This window comes from Macrotis lagotis, chromosome X, assembly GCF_037893015.1.
Source record: "Macrotis lagotis isolate mMagLag1 chromosome X, bilby.v1.9.chrom.fasta, whole genome shotgun sequence".
NCBI classification, from domain to species: domain Eukaryota; kingdom Metazoa; phylum Chordata; class Mammalia; order Peramelemorphia; family Peramelidae; genus Macrotis; species Macrotis lagotis.
Genome location: NC_133666.1, coordinates 25381035 through 25402854, shown reverse-complemented (window position 1 = coordinate 25402854; position 21820 = coordinate 25381035). Strand labels below are relative to the sequence as shown.

Below are 21820 nucleotides of genomic sequence, written 5' to 3'. Positions count from 1 at the left end.
GGGATCACTAGTTCAATGGAAAGATCATTGGACCGTCAGAGGACCTGGCTTCCAATGCCAGCTTGGCCATTTAAAGACTTCACAACCCTGGACAAGTACTTTAACCACCTCTGTCTTACCTCGCTTTCCTCCTCTCTAAAATGAACAGGACTGATCACGTGAACTTTAAGGATACCTCTCGTTCTGGATCTGCAATTCAACAATCCCAAAGAATCTGGCTCCAAGACACAGAGGATCCTGGTTCAAGAGCTAGGAGGGACTTCAGAGCTCCAACTGTCTCACTTTATAGGGGGAAACTGAGGCACGAGGAGGTTAAATGATATAGGACCTTAGATCGAGAGCAAGAAGGGATTGCAGGAATCTTCTAGTCCAACATTCTCATTTTACAGAAGAGGAAACTGAAGGCCCAGAAAGGGGAAGGGATTTATCCAAGGTCATACAGAGGATCCTAGTTAGTACTGGAAGGAACCTCAGGAGTCATCTAATAGTCCAACTTCCTTGTTTTACAGAAAGGGAAACTGAGGCCCTGAAGGGGAAGGAACTTGCCCAAAATCATCTGGGTAGTGACAATGATTTGAACCTAGATTCCCTAACTCACAATTCCAGTCGTTCCACTGAATCACCTGAGATATATTAGACAGACAGCTAGACTGGGAGCCAGAGGTCCTTGGAAACTACCAAGTGGAAAGAATGTTGGGATTAAAATGTAGAGCACCTGGGTTCAAATTCTGGCTCTTCTGCTTATGACTTGTTGGATCTTGGCAAGTTATGAGCAAAGGCAAACAGGAGTTTCCAGCACAGAGAAGCATCTAAGTGTCAGGCCCTGCCATTTCTCCCAGGGATCACTTCAGGATCAGCTTCCCTGTCTTTCAACATTGACATGAGCCCCATAAATAAAACTGAAAGAACCTGAACTTCCCTTTCCCTCACATTGTGTAGACTAGCCAGCCAAAGGTCCACTGCTGACACAGCAGCCAGGGTCCCTCCCCAGGGAGTTCAGGGGGCTGAGCATCAAGAGGAAGCCAAGTGCATTCTGGGTCATGGCCAGGGCTAGGCCCAGGTCCAGTTTAATTCCCCCCAATCGACACACCCACACTAACCACTCCCCCGCTGTGGCCCCTCTCCCATCCCCCCCCCCCCAACCTCTGGAAGCCCCCGAGCTGTCTTACCTCTCTTCTTTGAGACCACACATGCAAAAATGGTCGGTACCGGTCCAGTTGTGCACTTCACTATAGAGTGGTGCTGTAGAGATCATGACAGCCTTCCAACCACCGGGATAGAATCGACCAGAGCTGCTTTGCCTAAGAGGTCCAAACAGATAAACCCAAGATAAAATCCTGTGGACAGTGGAGTGAGATGCTAAACAGCTGTTATGATAAATCTTTTTAAGAGCGAGCAAAGGAGTGTGTGCGTGTGTGTGTGGGGGGAACCGGGACAGAAAGTTTGGGTTCTTTCAACTCAATTCCTAACATTAGCTGCCTGACCTTGACCTTGGTTAAGTCCCTTCCCCTCCCTGGCTTTGATTCCCTCCCCTATAACATGTAAACTTCAAGTGAAATGACTTCTAAGGCTCTATCCTAACTAGGGGAAACTTCACAAAAGAAGCCAGAACATCTAAGTCAGAAAGCAGATGAAGCAACAGGTCTCCCTAGCTGAAGACAACCAAGAGATCCAGTTGCAAGGGAGAACTCCACCTTGGGCAAACCCAGAGGTTTCTAGAGGAAAAAGAGCTGCCCTATGTGCCATCATGGAGGGGCTAAGAACTATGGCAAAGAGAGAAAATTCTATTTGTCCAAGACAGATGGGAGGCTGGACAATCAAAGAAAGATTCTTAGGTTCCACAGAATATGACTTACCACCAGAGCCAGCTCTGGAAATAGCTCAAGATCTTATCTAAGAGGAGTCTATAGGAAGTAAGAGGTGGGAAGGGTGAGGGTGGTACAGAAGCCAGACTACCAAGGTAAACTCATGATGTAAACAGAGAAACTTTTGTCACAAAGACCCTCTAGGGGAAAGCCTCTTTTCTTCAAGAAGCCCCTTGAAAATGGGGCCAGATGCAAGCAAGCTGAGCCTAGGGTATTTTCCCAAGCCAAGTCAGTACACTCTGCCATCACCCAGTCAAACCGAACACTCCAAACGGGGCAACCTCCACAATGGAATCTTGACTACCTGCAGCTCCCGAAGTTTTTCTCCCCAGCTCCCCCAAGAGCTCTGCTACAGTAACCAACCCTTCTGCAGGCCTTTAGGTGCCTCCCACACACTGACTGGGTTCCTAGGCTAATTAGGTAATAACCCCACTGATGCAGAATGCAAACAGCCCTGCCTCTTGATTTATCACATCCAAGTTTTTTTGAGGCAAACCAAAGCAAAACGAGCTCATATTGGGAATTGATGGAAATATCTCAAGGTTCAGGGGATGCTGACCTCAATTCTCCACAAGAACTGAGCTATGGTAGCCAAAATGGCCAGCTAAAAGAGTCTTTTAGAAGCCCTTCGTTGCCTGATGAACCCCAAGGGTGCCAGGGTTCAGTGCTGGCCTTTTACCCTATGGTTCCCCCTCCAAAGCCAGTGAGCTTTCCAATGCATAGTTATGAAGATGCTCCACTTTGGCAATATGGTGCAACACGAAGAGAACCTAAGAAAGACTTGGGCCCAAGTGGATTCCACTCCCTGGAAGACCCCAAGAAACCCACATGACTTCTTGAAACCTTCTGTTCCTCATCTGTCAAATGGGGATCACGAGAGCAACATAAGGCTATTGTCAGGCTCAAATAAAATGTTGTCTACCCAAATCTTAAGCATGCTAGAGAAAGGCTTCATCCTTATTATCATCAAGATTGGCCTGGATTACAGACTCCACAAAAGACTTCAAAAAGTTTCTATTTATTAAGGCAGGAAAGTCAATGAGAAGCATCAAAAGATCCTAGCTCAAGGACCATGGAATTCAACTCCTCCCTTGTTAGACAGAATCCGAGGCCCAAAGTGTCATATAACCTGCCCAAGATCACCCAACTAGTAAGATTCAGAAGCATGATTTGACTGACTCCACCATCTGTGGGCTTTCCTATGTACCAGATGCAGAGGGGGAAAAAAAGGACTGGTTCTAGAATGAAAAGAGCAGGAACTTGGCTCTCCCATTCCTTGTGCTTTTGGGCAAGTCCCCTTCTCTCCCTGGGTCTCAGTTTCCTCCTCTGTAAAGTGAAGGCCTTTCCGGTTCTAGGTCTAGAAGCTGCAATATAAAGTGGTAAGCTAGATTTCTCGTGACTGGGGCTGAAACTGCTCCAGGGGGACAAGGATGGGGCGGGGGGCTCCTCTAAACTCTGGTTCCCTCAGAACTCAGAATGGGGAGCCCCATACAGCACCAGGTTCAGAGAACCACAGATTTCTAGCAACCTGATGAGCTGAGTCCTTAGAGCCTCCTAGGCAGTTCAGTTCATTTTTGGAACATGTGAAGTCACCCACTCCTGCTTGAGGGAACAGGAGATCAAGTCATTAGTGGACCAGGTGGGCTTTTTTTTTCCTATAGGCATCCTTCCCTCCCCCCTCCTCTGTATCTCCCCCCCCCAAAGCATTATAAGGTTCAGGTCATCCACAGCTCTTCTCTCTCAAAGAGTCATTTGCATTTCAACGAGAAGGGCCTGATGGATCTGCTAGCTTTGGAGAAAGCAGGGCTAGGTCCGTGGCCCAAGGTAGCTCTCTACTACCTGCATTATTCTGATGCAGTTTAGAGAGGATTGCAGGGCCTGGGACCCAAACTTGAGGCATGCGGGGGGGGGGGGGGGGGGGGCAAGGAGAGAATCTGGGATTTGGAAACCCTGTGACCTGTGGTGAATCATTTAGATAAAAATCTCCAAGGGAAAAGAAAAAAAGCCCAAACCTCTCAAAATCCACTGGGCACCCAGAGCCCGAGGCTGTCATCTCCAGAGCTCCTGGAAGTGGAGGCGTTCCCTGCAAACCTTAAGCTTCCCGAGTTTGGAGCCTGTAAAGCATCAGGCAGGTGGGCCTTCCTAGTTCCCCTGTGTTACTGCTAATTAAAGACAGCCTTTGTGTTGACAGATGAAAAGATGGCTTTCCCTGAAGGGGGAGCCACCAGCAGAGCAGGACAGCAACAGCACCAGCTTACCCCAGCTCTATTTCACAGGGGAAGCAGGGTCCAGCCGAGGGAAAACACTCCTAGACAGTTACTGGTGGTACTGAGCTCCCCACAGCAGGAGATGGTTACGAGGGACAGTCTATTTCCCAGCACAGATCAAAGTCGCCCCTGGCAGGCTGCAGGCTCCACCCTCCCCACCAAAGCAGCAGCACCTCCCCTTTCTCTGCAAAGGACTTTCCTTCCAACAGGACCCAGAAGGTCAGGGTCCTTACACCCATTTTACAGATGAAGAAATGGAGGTTCTACAAAAGAAGCAAACAGCCTACAGTCACTCAGGTAGTAAGTGCCAGAGTCCAGACTCCAATCTGGGTCTCCCGGCCCCAAATCTAGCAGTTCTCCTATGCCACAAAAAGGGTGACATACCATCTGAACACCAATAACAAACATCTCACTTGAAACCTCAGTGGGTGGGCAACATTTCTGAGCAAGATGGCTTCCATACATCTGTGAAGCTGGGTAGACCAGCTCAGCCTCAGAATCACACACACACACACACACACACACAGGCAGAAGAGCAGAGGTCAATCAGACCAGAGGGAGAGGTTCCTTAGTCGCAAAATCAGCAGCTTCTGGATCTTGGAAAGCCAGACAGAAAGGAGTCAGTCCCATGAGCCAATAACAGTCTTCGTGAAGCAGAAAGTGATGGGGTGGTATAAAAGAGCTTCTATCCTAAACCAAATCCTAGATCCATGTGCCCCAAGGCTCTGGAGGATATTGGGCAAGACCTGTCTTTCTCCCTTTTCTTTCTTTCTTTTTTTTTTCTGGGGCTGGGTCTTCCTATCTCACTCAGCCTGGAGGTGCAGTCCTGAGTCCCTGGAAGCTTTGGCCTCCTTGGTTTCCAACCCAGACTGGTTCAGCCCTCCTCAGGCAGCCTGGTGTCCGACTACTCCCCAGGGATCCAGCAGCCTCAGACTCCCTGGTAGCAGGGATCACACCTATGTACCACTACGACAGGTTCCATTTCTTCTTCCTCCTCTCCACGCTAAAGTAGGTGGACAAGGCAGTCACTAAGTCTTCCCCTCCTCTAATCCTAAGATCACTTCCCACCTTCAGTTTCCTCTTCTCTGAAATGAGAAGGACGGACCAAATGATCTCTGAGGACCCTCCCACCTCTGAGGTCTTCTGTTCCCCAATCTATATGTAAGGAAACTGTTGTAATAACAATCATAACATCAATAAATTTTAAAATGTACAAGAGAAAGGAGGTAAGGACATAAGAGGCCCAGAGCATGTGATAACTACAAAGGAAAGAAAAAAGAAATAGGGGAACCTAGACTATTTCGCCACCGTGAGCTAAACTGAAACACTGGGGGAGGCATCAGCAAGAAACGTTTTAGAAAAGCTCTAGGAAGATGTGGAATATGGCCAGGAAGAGGAAGACAGTGAGGAAGCCGGAGCAGCCAGGACTGGTAAGGGGACAGCGCAAACACTGCACAGGAGCCACAGGCAGAGCTGCTTAAAGGCAATGAGACTGCACACACAATTCCAACCAGCAGCAGCTTGGACTTTGTTTTCTTTCTTTTTGGGGGAAGGGTGGGCTCCTGGAAAGAAGGAGGACCTAGAAGATGGAGAGCTAGGTGGGTTCCAGAGCTGGTTCTGCCACTTGCAGGCCATGTGGCCTCAGCAAAGTCACTTCCTGAGCCTCAGTTTCCTTCTTTGTAAAATAAGAATAAACACTTTCAACTCCTCCTACTGTCCAGGGCTGGCAACAAGTCTTGGGAGGGAAAAGGTGATAAGACAGAGAAACACGGTTCATTCTCATTAGAAAAGGATGGGGTGGGGGGGAGCCCTGGAGTCAGGAGGGCCCGAGTTCAAATGTGACCTCAAGACACTTCATAATTACCTAGCTGTGTGGCCTTGGGTAAGTCACTTAACCCCATTGCCTTACAAAAACTAAAAAAAAAAAAAAAAAGGACAAGGCATTTGCTCCTCAAGTCCTCTTTGGGGCACAGTGTTGAGCCTGGGCTACTGACAGCTTGGGCCAGGTCTCTCCATCAAAGCTGCAAGATGGCTGGGTGTGTGGCTAGTGTCAAAGAACCAGCCCAACTATCTTTGGAGAGCCTAAGTCCCATGTTGGCCACAGGGTGAGCAGGGATTTTTGGGGTTTTTTGGCCACAGAAATTTGGGAAGACTGTCTGCTCAGTTATGGATTGATGCCCATAACCAACAGTGCTATAGCTCCTTGAAGTATTAGCCTAAGGAAGGGACAATATAAATGGAGAAGGCAACAAATATCGATCGGGTTAAAATCATGGAATTTTAAACTTCAGGGGACCCTTCAGACTAAGGAGAAAATGACTTGCCCAAGATCACAGAGAGAACTCAAAAGCTCAAGTAAGAAAGCAAGGGAGTGAGAGGGAAGAGAGAGAGCTCAAGAGCAAGAACAGGCCAGCAAAAGAGAGCAAAAGCAGGCAACAGAGAGCAAGACCGACAACAAGAGAACAAGAAAAGAGAGAAAGAGACAGAGAAACGGGAGAGACAGAGAGAGAGGACACGAACATGGCACGGGTCATATGGAACCAAGTTTCTCAGAATCCCGCAGGGTTGTCTGTCCTAACCACTGCTGAGAGAACACAAGCTGCTCTAGGAGATCCTACCATTGATAAAGTCATTGTCAAGGATTTCTTAGAGTAAGTCAAAATCAGTAGCACTCGCCCCTCCCTCTCTTTCTTGATGCCCTGGATCCATCTTCAACAAAAGCCTGACCCCACCATTTGGTCTGCAATGGCTTCAGGAAGCATGTGAGGCCAGGGAAGAGACATTGTAGTGATGCACAGATCCAAGAGGACAAATGGGGACCATGGGGAAGTTCTCAGTCAAACCTTCCAATCAGAAGCAAAGGATCACGGCCTTAGTGCCCACTGGAAAGCAGGCTGTACAATAAACGATCAGTTTTGGAAAAGACTAAGCGATAATAACCCTCTCCAAGATGCCTCAAGAGATACTGTGGGAAGGATTATATCAAATCCAAGAGAAACTGGCCACGCTAACGACTGGTTACATGCTTTTGACTGGACAAGTCACTTAACAACCCTCTAGTTCTCAAGGGTTGAAATGCTAGGATGTTCTAGCTATAAAATGTATTTCCCTTCAGTATAAGGCCTGCCATTCCATTTGACTTTGCTTTGTTCAATGTTCTCTTCAACTAGAAACATTCATGTCTTCAAAACTCCTAGAACACCCTCCCTACTAGTATGGTAGGGTATACCGAGGAAGGCATATATTTTAATCATTTACCTGATCCAATGATCTCCCAATCCACTGCCCCCCCCCCCATGCCCCCTCTCTCAACATCCAGAGCTCTAAATTTTCTGTAGAATGACAGGAAATGTGATATAGTGGGAAGAATATTGCTGCCAAACTGGGATTCCTAAAACACAGATGTGACCATGTTACCCACCCCCACCCCTTCCTTAAACATCTGTGCTTCATTCTTGCCTCTAGGATAGAGGAAAATGGACTGAACCTGATATTTCATCAACACAAGAAGGATGAGGGTGAGAAACCCCCCCCCCCATCAATGCAGGCAGGCACCCATTCTTCAACCTGTAGTGTTGGAGAATTGTCCAACTCAGAGAGGCCAGTGTCGTGGACTGGGTCAAACAGCCCACAAGTGTCAGAGGGAGGGCCTTGCCAGCCAATGGGGTAGACCCTCTCTAGTCACCACCCAATGCTGCCTTGCCCCAATCCTCAGCCTGGGATTTAAAAGCCCTCGGCAACCTGGCTCCCATCTGCCTTTTCAGGCTCATTTCCTATTCCTCCCCTTTGTTCACTCTCCATTCCAGTCAAAATGGCCTGTTCCTTGTATACAACTTGCCATCATCTTCCACTTCTGTGACTTTGCAGGAGTAATGCCTCCTACCTTGGAAAGCCCCCTTTCTTGCCTTCTACTTCCTAGAATTCGGAGCTTTCATCTTTCAGACGGTACCTCTAACAAAAGGGTTTTTCCTGATCCCCTTTGAATTATTGGCACTCTCCTCTTGAATTGATTTTTCATCCACGTACTTCTGTACATGTTACAGCCCCCTACCCTGCACAAGCTCAGCAGAAGGCAGGTTCCTGGAGGGCAGGGACTATTTCCTACTTCCATTTGTCTTTCTACCCAGCAGAGAATCTGGCATACCGTAGGTGTTTAATACATGTTTGTCAGCTGAACTGAGCACTGGATTGAAATCAAGGACACCCGCCAGTTAAGTAACTGGAAATGAATCGCCACATCTTCCCACAATGCCATTGACCTGCATGGCTTCTGGGGAACAGACAGCTGGGAAAAGATAGGAGAAAAGTATCCCTTGGAGCTAGGCTGTCAGGTCCTTTCTGGCTACAGTCTTCAAATCCCAGTCTGTCCCAAGCAACTATTGAACAAGAGGAATTCTACCACCAGCCCCTGGGCCTGCTAGTTGGCCAACCAAGTATCTCCATCTGTAGGCACCCCACAGATGCAATCTTGGAAAGATTCCAACTAAGAGTACTATAGAAACACCCCACAACTTCCCCAGTTGCTCAAGTTATTAGGTCCCCATCCTATACCTTCTTCCAGTCACCATCTTCCACAAGTGCTGCAATTCCCCATCAAGAACATTGGAAGGCTAAATAAATGGAAACTTGGCCAATGGGCATACCCATGCATATATCACAACTCTCAACGAGACCAAAATCTCCACAAGGTCAGGGACTTGTGTCTCATCTAAATCCCACAGGACCACTCCATAGAAGACATGTACTTAATAATGCTCACAGAAAGTTAAGCCCTAGTCTGTTTGCTAAATTATCAAATAGTTTCTCCTTGGAGTCCTGAGCTGTTTCTCTGATCCCTCCAATCTCCCTTACCACATCCCATCTGAGTAAGCATCACTGATACTCCTGTGTTGCCTAACAAACTGCAAAGAAACCAACTATTCCTGTGAAAATTTGAGGGTAGGAGAAGCCCAGCAGCAGCCTCCAATCTTCACAGATGGCTCCTGGTTCAATTTTACCAGGACTTCACCTGTAAAATGAGCACAAATGACAAATGGTTGTTTGTCCTTCCTTCTCAAAGAGTACCATGGCATCAGGAAGCTGTCGTGACTTGCAGGTGAATGGATTTAAGTGGGATGGGGATAGGGGTGCTGTGCAAAGTCACCAGCTTCAGTCTCTGCTCTGGAGTCATTCTGGATCCAATGGCATGATATGTAGGTCTGGATGACTGGAGATGGCCCTGCAATGCAGTGGGAGGCTTTGGTCTTTTTTAAGTTAAGGTCTCTTTCCCAGGTCTCAGTTTGTCTGAGACAATACCCATTAGGTGATTAAGGCTAGGTAAAAAACGAGGCCAAAAATAGCCTCCTCTACCTAGTCAAAAAAAAAAAAATCAAATTGGAAGGGGGAGACCCCCCCCCCCAGGGTTTCTGGTCAAAATAGAAAAAACATTACTATTTACATTAGGAAGGGAAGGGAGGAAGAATGGATGGATGGAGGGATGGAGGGAGGGAGGGAGGGAGGGAGGGAGCTGTGTTGCCCAGTTGGAACTGGCCAATTGAGGTCCCAGTGGGGCAGCTACTACCGCTCATGATCCTCTTTGAGAACAAAAGACAAACAACAACAAATGACAGGCCCTGTCACCCTTGCCCAAAGCCCAGAGAGGACGGACAGTGGCTAGGGTGCTCATCATAAAAGCAGTCATTTACCTCAACAATTAAGGAGCATAAAAGGAAATTTTAAAAATATCTCTTCCATTTCCATATCTCCAAGGCAGGTTTCCCATTTCTAGTCACTGCTAAATTAGTTTTTTTTCTATTTTATGCAAATGAAAAACAATTTATTTCTACTGCCTTCTCTAAAATGTCATGGTATAGTTAAAAAAACATTCAATGGTCCAGGAAGCTCAAGTCCCAAAGTCCAGTTCTGATTCTAGCACTTGATTTCTCTGGACCTAGCAGACTAGATGACCTCTGCTCTAATCTCTTCCCCATCCCATGGATGACCTCCCTGATGGCATGGTCCTCTTTGAGAATGAAGGACAAATGCCAACAACATCTCAGCCCATTCAAAAGTCAAGAATTTCATCAAGTCCCTCTCTTGTGCCCTGGATGGAGAATAACCTTCGGTCCTCCCTTGGCCAGGAACAGGTGCCGGCTGTCCCCATGCTCCAAAGCCAAATATCGGAACGTCCCATAGACAAGTGCAATTCGAATTCTCCTCTTGATTCCTCTTCCCTACTAGTCCAGCTAAGAGAGACTGCTGCAAAGCCATGAATATGCCACAGTCCCTTGAGATTCCCGAGGGGAATTCCTGGCCATTTCCCCAGAATCAACCAGCAATTAGACTAGAAGCTGGGGAGGGCAGAGAGACAGTTTTCTCCTTTCTTTTGTTTGTCCCTCCCCTTCCATCTTTGGGGGCACCACTGAATTTGAGGGGAGGGAGGGAGGAATAACACGGCAGGTCCCACCTGGATGGGAAGACCCAAAGACAGGACAACCGTGTGTATCACAGAAGGAGCCTCAGTCCCAGAAATGGCAACCTGGGAAGGATTCTTTTAAGCCACAGCACCTCATGAAACCATCTACTAAAACATGGAGGGACTGCTTGCCTGCTCTCTGAGGCAGGGAGTGGAAGGAACCCTGCAAGAGACCTCTGTCAGCATGGTACAATGGCAAGGCAGATGGCTTTGGAATCAGAAGATCCCATGCCATTACCTACATACCTGCTCAAACCCTCTCCCTCCTTTCCTTCTGGGCCTCAGTTTCCCCCCTCTGTAAAATGAGGATGTTAGACCAGATGGACTCTGAAGTCCCCTCCAACTCTTGATGGAGTATCCTACGTGTAACCTTGGAAAAGTCCCTTTCCCTCCCAGGGTCTCAGTTGCCTCCTCTGTTGAAATAAGGGGGTTGTACTAGGAGGCCTCTGAGGTCTTTTCTATCTCTAAATCAAGGACCTTCTAGGTGACCTCCATCCCTGGGCCTCTTGATCTCTAGTCTCTGATGACCTAGGAGAACAGTTGAGGCCAAAAAGCACATACAGTGTACCGAATTCTGGTGGATTCAGTAGAAAAAGCTGAAATCCTTTTCTTTGCTCCCTCTCTCTAGCCTCAAGATGCCTTGGCTGGCTCTCTACAGTGGAATGGCCCACGCAAAGCACATAGAACTAAGTGGGACCGTGGACTATAGATGGACTTTCAATTAACTGCGTGTGGATTATCTAAGGTTCAGCTTTCTACCTGCAGGGCTTCCTCCTCTCCTTTGCCATCCCCACTGTGAAGTCCCTGGCCTTTCCTTGCTGCCCTCCATTGCTGTCTGCCACTAGTTTTGTTTGCCTAAGGAGAACACATTAGGAAGGCAAATCCCCTTGGGAGGGAGGCAGGGAACAAGGGGGATGAAATAACAAGGCATTTTCCAAAGCCAAAAAAACCATCTTTCTAAAATTCTTAATCTCAGGTTTGGATTTTCCAAGTCAATGGTCTCCTTTATGAGCACAGTTAATAGAGAGCCGTAAAGAGGAATAGCAGCTGTGTAATGATCACTGAGACTGCCCCCCCCCCAAGAAAGGGGAGGGGGGAGGTACCTCCACTCCTCCTCAGCAGAGGTTGGCAGGAAAGGGTCTAAGGGGATGGAATAGTGCATACACCACCAGACTAGACTCACTGGTTAGTTTCGAACTGTTCCCTCCTCTCCCCTTTGATTGATGACTCTAATAAGAATTAAAAGAAAAAACAATCACTGCAGTTGTCATCTCTCTAATCCTTCCAGATTCCTGAAGCATTTTCCTCATGATACCCCCCCCCCCAACAATTAACATGACTCTCGATCTGGAGGTGGAGAAACTGAGTCCCTGGTACAGTGGGAACAGCATGCACGATCAGAGCAAAGGGGTCAAAAGCCCAGGCCTAACACTCACTGTCTGGGTGAGCTCGGTCATTCCCTCCCCTCGGCGTCACTTCAAACTCTCTGGGACTCAGTTTCCTCAACTGTAAAATGGGGGTGGGGGTGCAGCAGCAGGGAGGAAGTTGGACTACACGGCTTTTCAAAGTCCCTTCCAGTTCTAGATGTAGGTGTGGAGATCTACGATTCCATCTGTGTGATCTCGGCCGAGTCACCTCCCTTCATCTCTCCCTTCCTTCTCTTCCCCCTCTAAAAATGAGTTGAATCATAAGACCTCCTCACCTATGACCCCATTAGTCTAGAAATCACAGTATCCAAACAGGTGTCAGAGGAAGGTGTCTTCTATTCTATACTGTTTCCCTGACCTCTGACCTTCTGACTTTCACTTGTTATGGTGGGGGGGGGGGGTGGTTCAAGGGGAATTGCCTCTCATAGCAGGCCTCACAATGAAACCACTCAGCACTTTGCCAAATGTCCTCACGGCTGACAATGAGGCCTGGGTTGGGGGTCCCCCCAGCCATTTCTTCCCTCCACTTCTTCCATGAAGTTTCCCTTGGCCCTGCTTTCTTCATTTCCTGCTTGGAATTGTAGAGTGAAACCTGACTAGTAACATTGCTGTCACGGTGACCTCAAAGGCAGAGGTCACCATCCAGGTAGGACACCTTACCTCATGGGCTACTGCCCCCCGCTCCGGGTAAGAAGGAAGGCCCAGTGGAGCTTGTGGCCATCTGGGGCCGATGCACCAAACTATGTGCAACAGGGGACAGCCATTTCTAGCACTTCTGGCAAATGGGTGGGTTCTTCCAGGGCTGAATGCTAGAGACCCTTTACCCAGTGGGTGGATCAACGGGGGAATTCAGTGAGAACAGTAACTGAAGAAAGCTTTTAAGTAGAAGGGAAAAACCCACCAAACACATCACCATGTCCACCCAGTCCAACACATCACCATGTCCACCCAGTCCAACCAAGTTAAATCTAGCTTAGCAAAGGGAGGAGACTGGATAAAAGGAGGAAAAGCCTTGAATTTCTGCTGCTCGAAACCTGCCTTTTTGCCACTTGCTGACAGTGTGCCTTTGGGCAAGGTCTCAGTTTCCCTCTTTTGTAAAATGAAAAGGTCAGAGATCTAGATGGGGAAAGGATATGGCCCCCTCATTTTACAGAAGAGGAAACTGAGGCCCAAGATCACAGCTCTAGAAGGAATCCTCTTCAGAAAGAAACTGAATCAAGTGACTTAAGATCATGGCTCTAGAACTAAGAAAGATTTCAGCAGCCAGAAGAGGCAATCAAGTCAAGCAAGTTTAAATGATTCATTCACAGTCACCCAGGCATTATCAGAGGCTGAATTTGAACCCAGGTCCTCTGCCTCCATAGCCAGGGCTCTTTCTTTAGGCCAATGCTATATCCCCTAAGGCACCTTTAAGGTACCTCCAACTTCTAAAGCCCAAAGTCTGGAATTTGACATTTCCAGATTCTGTTGCCCGATGGTTGTGCAGGCAAGTTGGGATGGTCAGACTCTGTGTCCCAGTAAGCTCTGAGATTTGGCCCACTCTCCTCATCCCAGTCACCCACAGTACAGCTGAACCTGACTGGACCCTTAGACAGTGGTAACACTAGGAATCTACAAGAAGTGGGAACTTAATGCCCAAACAATTCAAGGCCTGTTTCTTAACAGATCACCAAGAAGGCAGCCCACTTTGGGCTGCCAACGAGCTTGGTCGATGCTCGCTGGGCCTCAGGTTAGGGCCTTCTGCAGGAACTTCCAGCCCAGTAAATTACAAATACAAATCTCCCCCACCCCTTCAAATTTGCCATAAGTCATTAAGTGCGGGGGGGGGGGGGAGCACCCTGACATGAAGTCATTGCAAAGCCACGCCATTGTTTCCAACAGATTAATCATGGACGGACAGGTCATGTGTGTGTGTTGAGTGTGTGTGTATGTTGTGTGTAAGTCTAGGACTTTACATAGAAGTTATAGCAAAGATGGAAGCCCCCAACCCCATGGATACCATTCAACTCTGGCCCATTGGAAGCTGCCCTTCCCTACCCACCCCCACCCAGCTTAGAAAAACTACAAAGAATATAATGCAGAAGAGTTTCAGCATTAAATTAGCATTCCTTTCAATCAAAGCAATAAGGACATATGAGGTATGAGCTAGAGAATACTGGGAGGGCACTGCTGATGATCTGAGGAGGTCTGCAAGCCAATGTACATACATGGTCTCATCTTCTTTCCATGACAACTCTGAGGGAAGAGAGGGTGCCATTATTATCTGAATTGGACTGTGGAGGAAGCAAGTGAGGGTCAGAGACTAGCCACTCGTTGTATGTTAAGGCATCTCTAGACCACTTCTAAACACTCTCCTGCCCCTGCTCAGTCTGGAAACAACCCACCGATCACATAATGGAACCTAACAACAATCGCCCCCATTTTAGAGAGAGGGACTGGGAGGAGGGGGCTGGTGGCAGGCAGTGACTTGTTCAGGGTCACTCAACTAGTAAGCATCTAAGGAAGGAGAAGAACTAAGAAGATGGCATTCAAATCCAGGTCCAAATCCGGCCCTCTGGAACCGCTTATTCCAGGTCTACTCTGTCCTAAACCATCGAGCAATCATATGATCGCATCTAACCCCAAAGCCAGCGTTAAGAAATTATTTCCTCTATTCACAGTCTCCAACCTTGTTTCTGCCATGTCTTATCATGTGCTGGAGACCTTCCTCCCCCCATCTATTTGCTATCCACTTACCTCTAGTCCACCCTCACATTTGCTCCTTTATCCCACTCCCCCCAGTCCGCAATGGCTAACCCCAAGGAATGCCTGACCAAACTTCTGACTATTCCAACCAGGCCGCTGCCCCACCTCCCACCACGTATTGCCGCGTTCTCTCGGGTTTTCCCTGGTCCAGAATCTCCATGATAAACCTCCTAGTTGCACATCTGGAGATGGGCACACCCCAGTCCATTCAAACCATTAGGCTCCACTGTGTGGAGCACTGTCCTCACAGGCCATGGGGAGGGGAAGGAGGAGGAAGTCAGCATTTACACAGCTCCCCTGAGGCGCCAGAAACTATGCTGAGGACTTTTACAAAGAATATCTCACCTGAGCCCCGCAAGGACCCTGAGAGATGCTTGTCGTTATTTCTCCCCATTTTACAGTCTGGGGACAGAAGCAGAGATGAAGTGACTTGCCCAGAGTCATCTATCAAGGCTAGATTTCAACTCAGGTCTTCCTGACTCCAGGTTCGGGCTACTCTCTGCCCGGCTCCAGAACTGTACAGTTCTACTCAAAGTTTTCCACGTTTTGTTTTGACCTGTGGGCCTCTGGGTCCTCATTGCCCCTAGCTTTCTGCTAAGGTCAGAGGCTAAGGGATTTGGAGTAGGAAGGGACATTGGAGTTCACCCTCTTCCCTCTACAACTGAGGCCCGGAGAGGTTAGAACACTGGTGCAGATTGCACTGAGAATAAGGAGCAGAATGGAGATTCCAATGGAAGTTCCTTGACTCCAAACCCAGTGGTGCTTTCTAGGATCATGGCCACCTCAAAGAGCAAAGGGATCTCAGAAGTCCCCAAACTGCAGCTGGGTGGTGCAGTGCCTATGGAGCTGGCCTTGGAGTTAGGTCCAGAGTTCAAAACCTGCCTCAGACATTCATGATGCCCAAGTCACTTCACTATGGTCTGCCACCACCTCCCCTCAGTTCTGAAGCCTCCCAGAGGTATTCTGAAGGTCAAATGAGATAATCCAAGTAAAAGCACTTTAGGGAAAAGGCAGAAAAGCAATCCTACTGAAGCAGCACCTCTCACACAGAGGGAGACCTTAAGACCTCTACCCATGGCAGTTCATTACCTGAGGCAGTCTATTTGCAAAGCTCTAATCCTTAGGAGGGTTGGGCTACAGAAGATAGAGTGCTAGGTCTGTCATCTCCCTGAGGTCCCATCTGACCTCAGGCACTTCTGTAGCTGTATGACCCTGGGCAAGTCACCTCATCTTGGGCCTCTGTTTCCTCATCTGTAAAATGAGCTCGAGAAGGAAATGGCCAACTCTCCAGTACCTTTGCCAACAAAACCCCAAACGGGGTCACAAGACAGTCGAACCGGACCGAAACAAATTGAACGAGATCCTTCGGAAGTTTTCCATTAAAATGTACCTAAACTCCCTCTAATTCCTAGCCACTGTTCCCACCAGCCAAACTAAACTATGCCCCCACATAGCTACACACCAGCCCCACAAACACTAGAGTTCAAAGTCCTTCATAGGCCACTTTTCAAATCACCTTTCTAGTCTTCTCACACTTATTCCCATATACTTTTGGATCAGTGACAGTGACTTCTGGCTATTTTTCACACAAGTCATTTCCCACCTCCAGGTATTTTCCCTGGCTGTCACCCAGATGGAGAAAGTTCTCTCCTATCTCCCACTCTCTGGCTTTCCATTAAGTCTCAGCTAAAAGTTCCCCTTCTCCAGGAGGCTTTGTTTCAGTCCTCCTTAACCTTCACACCTTCCCACTGAGATCATCTCCAGCGTCTCTTGTTTGTACCTAGTTGTTTGCATGTTGTCACTGCCATTAGATGGGGAGCTCTCCGAGTCTTTGTCTCCCCATTACTTAATAAGGTGTCTGGCACCTAATAGGTACTCAGCAAGTGTTTATGACCAACTTATCCAAACAGTTCTGAATCCACCACACTGTGCCACACTCAGTTGCTGACCTCTATCTTGCTCAAATGGTTGCCCTCTCTAGACTATGGCAAATATGTTGGGGAAATTGAGGCACTCTGGAATATATAGCGCTTTGCTTTTCTCACAAAGGTAAAACCACCTTCATCCAGGAGAGCCAGCTGAGTCAACTGCTTACTCTTAATTTTTCACCTGTTACCCACCAGCCCCCTCTCTTGATTTCTCATCTTCAGGCTTGGTAACTTTTCTGAGCCCTCCCTATTCCATCCCCACCAATGATGCCCCTTGCTTTCCAGCTCAATTTGAACCCCTGATTTGAGAATCTCAGCAGCTGGAAGGGTTTTAAGCCCTTCCCCAGACCAAACCTCCTGCCCCAGTCACCAGAGAACTAACTCCCTACTCCTTGGGAGTCAGGTCAGTTTGAGCTCAAAGGAACCTCAGAGATCATGGGAAAGGCAAAACTTCAGACTCCAAAGGAGAAAATGCAGCTGGATAGTTCTGTTAGGAAGTTCTTCATTCAACTGGATTTGAATGTGCCTCCCAGTCTTTGTATGAAGGGGAAAGGATCCCCCAAATTTTCCAACTCCACTTTGGAAAACTCTCCTGGAAAGTTCAGGACCTCCCCCTCGCTCTTAATAGGACCTGCCACACAACCCCCCACCTGCCACTATCAATTACCACTTCCTTCCTTCCTCACTGTCCAGCCAATGCAAGAAGGCCTCTCTTTCCTGCCTTCTCCCTTTGCCCTATCACACAGTCAAGTCATTTTCTCCCCTCTCATCCTATCCTGTCCCCTTGAAGGAATCTGCCCTCCTCCTCACCTCTGCCCCCATGTACCACCAGACTAATGAAGCTATGAGTTTATGTCATTTACAACAGTCTGAATCTCTCCCCCCCACCCTGCCCATTCTCCTTTCGTTAGAAATTCTACATTAATTGAAACGGAGGCAATCTAATAGAAACAATCATCAACACGGAATATAGTAGGAAGAATCAAGGGACCCGATTCACTATGTGACCTTGGATCAGTCCCTTCCCCTCCATGGGCCTCAGGTTGCATTTACATAGATGAATGCATGTGAAGAAGTTCCGTCTGAGATTATTCCTTGCTAGCTCTGACATGAAATGATTAAGAACCCTAACTTGTCATCATGATTCTCAGGAACCTTACCTTCCTTTCCTCCCCCCACCCCACCGGTTTTCCCATGACAATTTGGTCCCTCTAGGAGGGCGAAAAAGCATCTTATTGTCTCCTGTTCCCTTTTGCGAGTTATCCTTGGATGCCTTGTTCCCAGGCCCCCATTTGTACAAGGATCACCATCCTCTTCTCTGCCCTGACCAGGACCCCGGCAGAGTGGCTTCCTGGGCCCAAGGCAGGAAGCCAAGCTCTGGTTAGCTTCATTGCCTGCACCCCCCCCCCCATTCCTTCTCATTGGCCTCTCAGAAAAGGTTGTTCTTCCCCAAGCCCTAATTCAGACATCTCTGTCACCAATTCTGGTGGTCCCTCCTCCCCCTCTCCCATCAATCACTTCCTGAATCCTATTCTTCTGGGTTTGAGAAGGGAAACACACCCCCTCCCACCCCCTTGCAAAAAATCATTTCTGCCCACTTCAGCTGGCCCCGAGTGGCCAGGCCCACCGACTCCGGCTTTCTGACCAGTCCCAGAGCTCACCACGTGTCTCTCAAACTAGATCCAGCAAGCTGCCTAAGTGAGGGCGATTGCCTTGGCGCTTTCGTGGGCCCACTTGGTCATTCCTTCTTCCTATCTCCCCTTTGGGATGTGGTAGTTCACTCCCTTACCTTGTTCCCCTCTCTCCTTAGCCCCTCGGCCCCCCGGACCCTGCTTCAACCTCATTCATCAGAGCTTATCTAGGTGCTTCTGCCCAGACCTCAGTCTTGTCTTCTCAGTGCCAGGGACGCTTGCCTCGCTAAGTCTTTTTTTGGCCCCTCGGTGCTGCTAAGTCCCCCCTCTGAGTCTGACTCCCTCCTCACCCCCATCTCTGCCTGCACGGGAGGCTGGATGAGCCTGGCCAGCCTTGCCTTGCCCAGGGTTTCTTTGAACAGTCTCAGAAGTGGCCTTTCAGGGCAAAGCTGCCCCCCCCCACCAGCAGAATGTCCTAAGACAGGCAGCCCATCCGGAGGCCACATGCCCAAGGGACCTGGTGGCCTAGCTGCGTTTGGGGAGTCTCTAACTTCTCCTTCACCCCTCTTCCTCTGGGGGCCTGGATGGCGACTCGCAGGGACTCGGCCCCAAATGACTGCCTGTTTCGGAGTAGGGCTAACCGGGGCTGTGGGGGCAGCACCCCCCCCCCAGCGGGTCCCATCCCGGCGCCCGACACCAGGCTCGTGTCTTCCTCTTCCTAAAATCGCCCGAACCTCGCTATTAGGCAGCCCTTCCCTCCGGGGAGGCTGCGCTGCCGTGGCCGGGAGGGCCCCTCCCAGCTTGGGCCCGGACGGCCCTCCTGGCCAGGTCTTCCTCTCTCCGAGCCCCCAGGACTCCAGGCCCCCCTCCCCCCTCCCCCAGCCTCCCTCGGAGATTCCACTCCCTCTCCGGGCCTGGGGAGGGGGGGGGGCCTGCTCCAAGTCGGCCGGCTCCCTGCGCCCCCTCCCTCCCTCCCTCCGCCCCCTCCAGCCCCGGCCCCGGACCCCACCCAAGCCCTGGGTCCGCTCGGCTGGGCTCGGCTCCGTCCCGTCCCTTCTTCCCTCCCCCCCTCCTCTCTCTCCCAGCACCTCGTCCTCCATGCACTCGGCCCCCGGGGCTCCTTGTCTTCTTCGTCCCCGCTCGCTCGTACCGCCCCCCGTCGGGGACTCCACCCCCCGCTAGCCCCCGCCCCCGGGACAGCCCACTCCCCACGGCCCGGCCGTTGCCGGCGCCCTCTGGCCCGGCACGGGACTCCCTCGGGCCTCCCCTTCCCCGCCCCGCGCCCGGCGGCGGCGGCGTCCGCGCGGGCAAGCAGCAGCAGCGGGAGCGGCGGCGGCGGCGGCGACCCAGGCAGCGGCGGCGGCAAAGGCGGCGGCGGCGGCGGCAGCGGCGGCGGCGGCGGCGCAGCGCCGCCCCGGCCGGCCCGGCCCCGCCCCGCCGCCCCACGCCCCGCCCGGCCCCGCCGCCCGATTTCGCCCCCCAGAGCCCGCTCGGGGATCCCCCCTCCCCCAGCCACCCGAGAGCCGCCCTTCCCGAGCCGAGCCCAGCCGACCTGGGCGCTACCTAGCGGGCTCTGCCCTCTCCTCCCTTCCTCCCCCCCCCCCCCCCGACCAGCACACGGCAGTCCGGCCTCCGGCTCCGGCGTCCGGCCCTCCTCCATGCCTGGGCTCGGGGGTGGGAGGGGCGCTGCCAAGTGGTCCCCTCCTTGTGGCCAGGGCTGAGGGCAACTACCCCGACTTCCGTGAGCTCCGGCCAACCTCCCCCCCCGATCGGGGGGGGCGGCGCCAGGGTGGTCCTCTAGGCACCCCGGGGAGACGAGTCCCCCCGCCGCCTCCTCCTCCAACTAGCACCCTTCCTTCCTCGCCGGCCCTGCACCCGGCAAGGGGGGGGGGGCCGCAGGCGCGCTAGCCTTCAGTGGGTGGGGGCTACTGGCTCTGTCACCCACTACGAGACCCTCCCAGGCCGCCGCCTTCCTTCTCCCTCGTCCCCGGCTCGCCCAGCCCATCTCGCGCGCGGGGCACAGGGCAAGTTGCGGGCCGCCGCCGCCGCCTCTGCCCCTCCCCCTTGCGCCCAGCGCCTCGTCCTCCAGGTAGCCGGGCCGGCACATCACCCCCTGCCCGTTTCCATGGAGACCCCCGCCCGCCCGGCCGGAGAGGAGATGGGGCTCCGCGGCTCGGCCCCGCTCGTCTCCCCGCCAGGGAGCAAGTCTCACCTGGCCGGGGCTGGGGGCCACGCGGGGCCGGGAAGTGCAGTGGAGAACCCTGGAGTGGGGTGTCCCGGGGGACAGACGAGGAGGGGCGGGGCGCGGGCACAGCCCCGGCCCCGGGAGAGCGCTAAGTCCGGGGCCACAGCGGAGGGAAGGACGCCGCCCGGCCGCCCGCCGGTTCCCCAAGCCCGGGAGAGCGGCAGCGGCGGCGGCGGCGGCGGCGGCGGGGCAGGGGCTCGGGCTCGCTCGGGCGCCAGGAAGCGGACCGAGGGGAGGCGAACGGCCAGGGGGCTTGAGCGGAGGGCTCCGAAGGGGGGGGGTGGTGGTGGGAGAAATCTCGGGGAAAAAAAAAAGGCGCACCTGTTCCCGGGTCGGCGGGGCTGGGCTGGGGCTGGGGCTGGGAAGCTGGGCTCAGGCCGCCACCCGGCTCGCTTCGGCTACCGGCCCCGGCCCCGGCCCCGGCCCCGGCCCCGGCCCCGGCCCGGCGACGCCACCCGCTGGCTGCCCGCTCCGCGGTCCTACCGCCCTCGCCGCCCTGCTCGGCACCCCCGACCACCGACCAACCTCCAGCTCGGGCTCCGGCTCCTTCTCTCCTCCGGGTGCTCGTTCTCTCCTCCGGGTGCTCCTGCTCCTTCTCGCTGTCCTCCTCCTCCTCCTCCTCCTCCTCTTCCTCCTCCTTCTCCTTCCTCTCGGTGCTGGCTGGCGGCGGGTCGGACTCTAGGAACTGCCAGGGGAAGAAGGGAGGGCTCAGCGAAGCTGGAGGGAGGCACAGCCACACTGGCAGCCGCGGCAGTCGGCGAGCCAGCGAGCGAAAGAGTGAGGGGGAGAGAGGAGCGGAGCGCTGTATCTCTGTGCGTGCGCGTCTGTATGTGTGGATGCGTGTGGATGTGTGGATGTGTGGATGTGTGTGCGAGCACAGTCGAGTGGGTGCCGGGCGCGGGGCGCGACGGGAAGTGCAGTCCGGTCGGCGCCGCCGGCCCCGCCGGGCCCCGGGCGGGGAGACTACAGCTCCCAGAATGCCCCAGGTTTGGGGTGGGGGGAGAAGAAGAGGAGGAGGAGGAGGGAAGGAGGGACGAGAGCAGGGAGCAAGCGGCGGCGAAGGGGGCAGAGCCAAAGCAGCCCCAGTGACACAGGGAGGGGAAGGGGGGGGAGAATGGGGGGGGGGCGTTGATCGCTGCGGGGACGGAGAGGGAGGGGGAGACAGCGGTGGCTGCAGCAAGCCGGGCACACAGCTAGACTCCCGGGAGAGGCAGAGGTGCTCTCAATTCCAATGGGTGGCAGAGACCCCCCCCCCCGC

The 21820-nt window shown here is 52.0% G+C and overlaps 1 protein-coding gene across 4 annotated transcripts in view; it reads right to left on the bottom strand.

The window, feature by feature from the left end:
* BCORL1 (BCL6 corepressor like 1) overlaps window positions 1-21820 on the bottom strand; it is an 84141-nt gene that overhangs the window by 43552 nt on the left and 18769 nt on the right. For 3 of the 4 annotated variants that reach the window (XM_074208749.1, XM_074208748.1, XM_074208751.1), the window contains exons 3-4: window positions 21088-21247; window positions 1170-1301 (exon numbers count right to left, since the gene is read on the bottom strand). In XM_074208749.1, the coding sequence (XP_074064850.1) occupies window positions 1170-1255 (86 nt within the window). In that variant the 5' untranslated portion in view covers window positions 1256-1301; window positions 21088-21247. Of the gene's footprint in view, window positions 1-1169; window positions 1302-21087; window positions 21359-21820 lie in introns of those variants that run through there. The other variant, XM_074208750.1, reaches the window with a different exon arrangement.